Source organism: Aplysia californica, unplaced genomic scaffold, assembly GCF_000002075.1.
Source record: "Aplysia californica isolate F4 #8 unplaced genomic scaffold, AplCal3.0 scaffold00005, whole genome shotgun sequence".
NCBI classification, from domain to species: Eukaryota; Metazoa; Mollusca; class Gastropoda; order Aplysiida; family Aplysiidae; genus Aplysia; species Aplysia californica.
In genome coordinates, this window is record NW_004797275.1 from 810,157 (window position 1) to 812,371 (window position 2,215).

The 2,215-nt window shown below is 43.6% G+C and overlaps 1 protein-coding gene across 1 annotated transcript in view; it reads left to right on the forward strand.

The window, feature by feature from the left end:
- The first annotated feature begins 748 nt into the window (after positions 1–748).
- The window catches only part of LOC106011300 (4-coumarate--CoA ligase-like 1), a 5,715-nt gene continuing 4,248 nt past the window's right edge, over positions 749–2,215 (forward strand). Inside the window, exons 1-2 of the mRNA XM_013080451.1 lie at positions 749–847; positions 1,474–1,688. Of these exons, the coding sequence (XP_012935905.1) occupies positions 749–847; positions 1,474–1,688 (314 nt within the window). The remainder of the gene's footprint in view (positions 848–1,473; positions 1,689–2,215) is intronic.

Consider the following 2,215-nt stretch of genomic DNA (forward strand, 5'->3'; position numbering starts at 1 on the left):
AAAGGATAAGTTTCAAAATGTTCCCTTAAAACGTTTTATCTCACCCCTCACTGATTTGTATCCCATTTTAATCATTGATATAAAAAAGAGATAATTATATACCCTGTTTAAAGTCTTATACCTACCTCCCCATGGTGATCAGAAATAACTATAACAATTTACTTCAAAAGAACACACACACACACACACACACACACACACACACAGAGAGACACACACACACCGACACACACACACACACACACAACCACACACACACACACACACACACACACACACACACACACACACACACACACACACACACACACACACACAAACACACACACGCGCAATGTTCAGAGATGTAAATGATTATTGACCATTTTTGCCCCCCCCCCCCTTGCTTCTGCTATTTTATAGATTATTCGAGAACAAAAGGGAGCGAGTTAAGGGTCCAGCTTTCTGCAAGTATGGCTGTGGTGTCATGCAGGGATTGGGGGTGGGAGGTGCAAATTGCACTGCGTCCACTTTCTCTCCCCCTGTATTTTCAAGTACACACGGAGAAGACCAGTCGACCCTATGCTTGTCTGTCCCTCGCCTCGCCAACTCTTCTAATCTTGGCACATCCAAGTCCTGGGTGACTGCCTCATCCCTGGCAGTGCTTCTGTAACTGCTATACATTTTAAACCTTATTTTCTCCTAAAACAAGTCAGGTGAAGTTCTCTGCTGGCGTGTCCTAAACTGACCACCGACCATGGGCGGCACAATGTCCAGAATTCGGGATCACGACACGTTGTGTAAACGCCTCAAGTTTCTGGCCGACAACTTCCCAGACAGGGAACTCTTCATCTTCTACGACCACGGAGTTCGTGACGTGTAAACATCCAAAGAACTCTTCCAGTTGGGAGGGAAATTTGCCGCTCTGCTCCGTCAGAAAGGTTTCCAACGTCATGATGTCATCGCCATCGCCTTACCGAATTCCCCAGAGCGAGTTGTCACTGAAGTGGGCATTATATTAGCGGGCTGTGTCGCTATGAACGCGCCGGTAAGACAACTAATTTGGTATTTGAACTGGACGTAGCTTCGTTTGTAAAGGACAATACTCTGTTTAAAGTCGTTTAAACACGAAATCAAACAAGCTCGTTCAATGGTGATGGTTTAACAAGGTTTTGTTGTTATTGCTGTTTTTTTCTTCTTTGTTTTCCTTAGCCTACAAAGCTATCTGAATAAGAGTATTACATGTCACCATTTTTTTCTGGGAACAGGGGAGGGGGTGGGTGGGTGGGTGTTGCAGCACAATCATTCAGAAAAGGGTGTGGAAGGAGGAGCTGGAGGGGGAAAGTTTGGGAATATTGTATCTTCGGTAATAGTATAGTAGAACTTTTGCTTCTGTCGCACAACACTAAGCTCTGTTCAAATGTCAATATTAGGCTATCGTAGTATATGTTTATAATTTGTTTTCCAAGTAAAATTATTTGTCCCCATCTCCAGCTTCTCCTAGCGGACGGCTCTGACTTCTTCGAAGTGGCCAAGAAAGCTCGCTGTCGGGCTGTAGTGGCAGATCTACACGACAAGGGCCCAGCTTCTACACTGTTCCTGCCCTACAACAGAGGGGCGACCAGCAGCTCCAAACGATTCGTAGATCTGAACATTGACTCCGCCCCTGAACTGACGTCCGCCATTAATGTCTTCAGAGACGGAGATACGTGAGTGGGCACTGCATGCTTGACTCGTGTCACATTTTAGAACATTGTTGTGTGTAACATCGTGGGCAAGTCAGGCACTGGTCATAATAATGGAATTGAAAAAAAAAAATTAAAATCACATTGACATACATCTGTTGATGGAAATTTTCGTCGAGCCTTTTTTATATTCTCTTTGATCCCTTTTTTCATGTATATCCATTTAAAAAACACATTTCGTACGGGATTTACTGAAGAACGTTGATCAAAGGCATACAAAATGTTAGATCTAATTTTGTAGTTTCCAAGGACGCCCAAGCTTTTAAAATCACCGAACTTTGACGGCCAATTTTCTCTCTAAGTTTGCCTCAAAACCCAGTAGTAAATATCTCGACGTCTATTGAAATATAATGGAATTACCTTGACAATGTCAAAGACAGACGTTACATTCGGAGGTCCTGCTTTAACTTTCCAGTGTTGATAGGGGGATGCACCTGTACAAATTCTACTAAATACTTGGATTTCATTGTTTCTTGTCTCTCCCCCCCCCC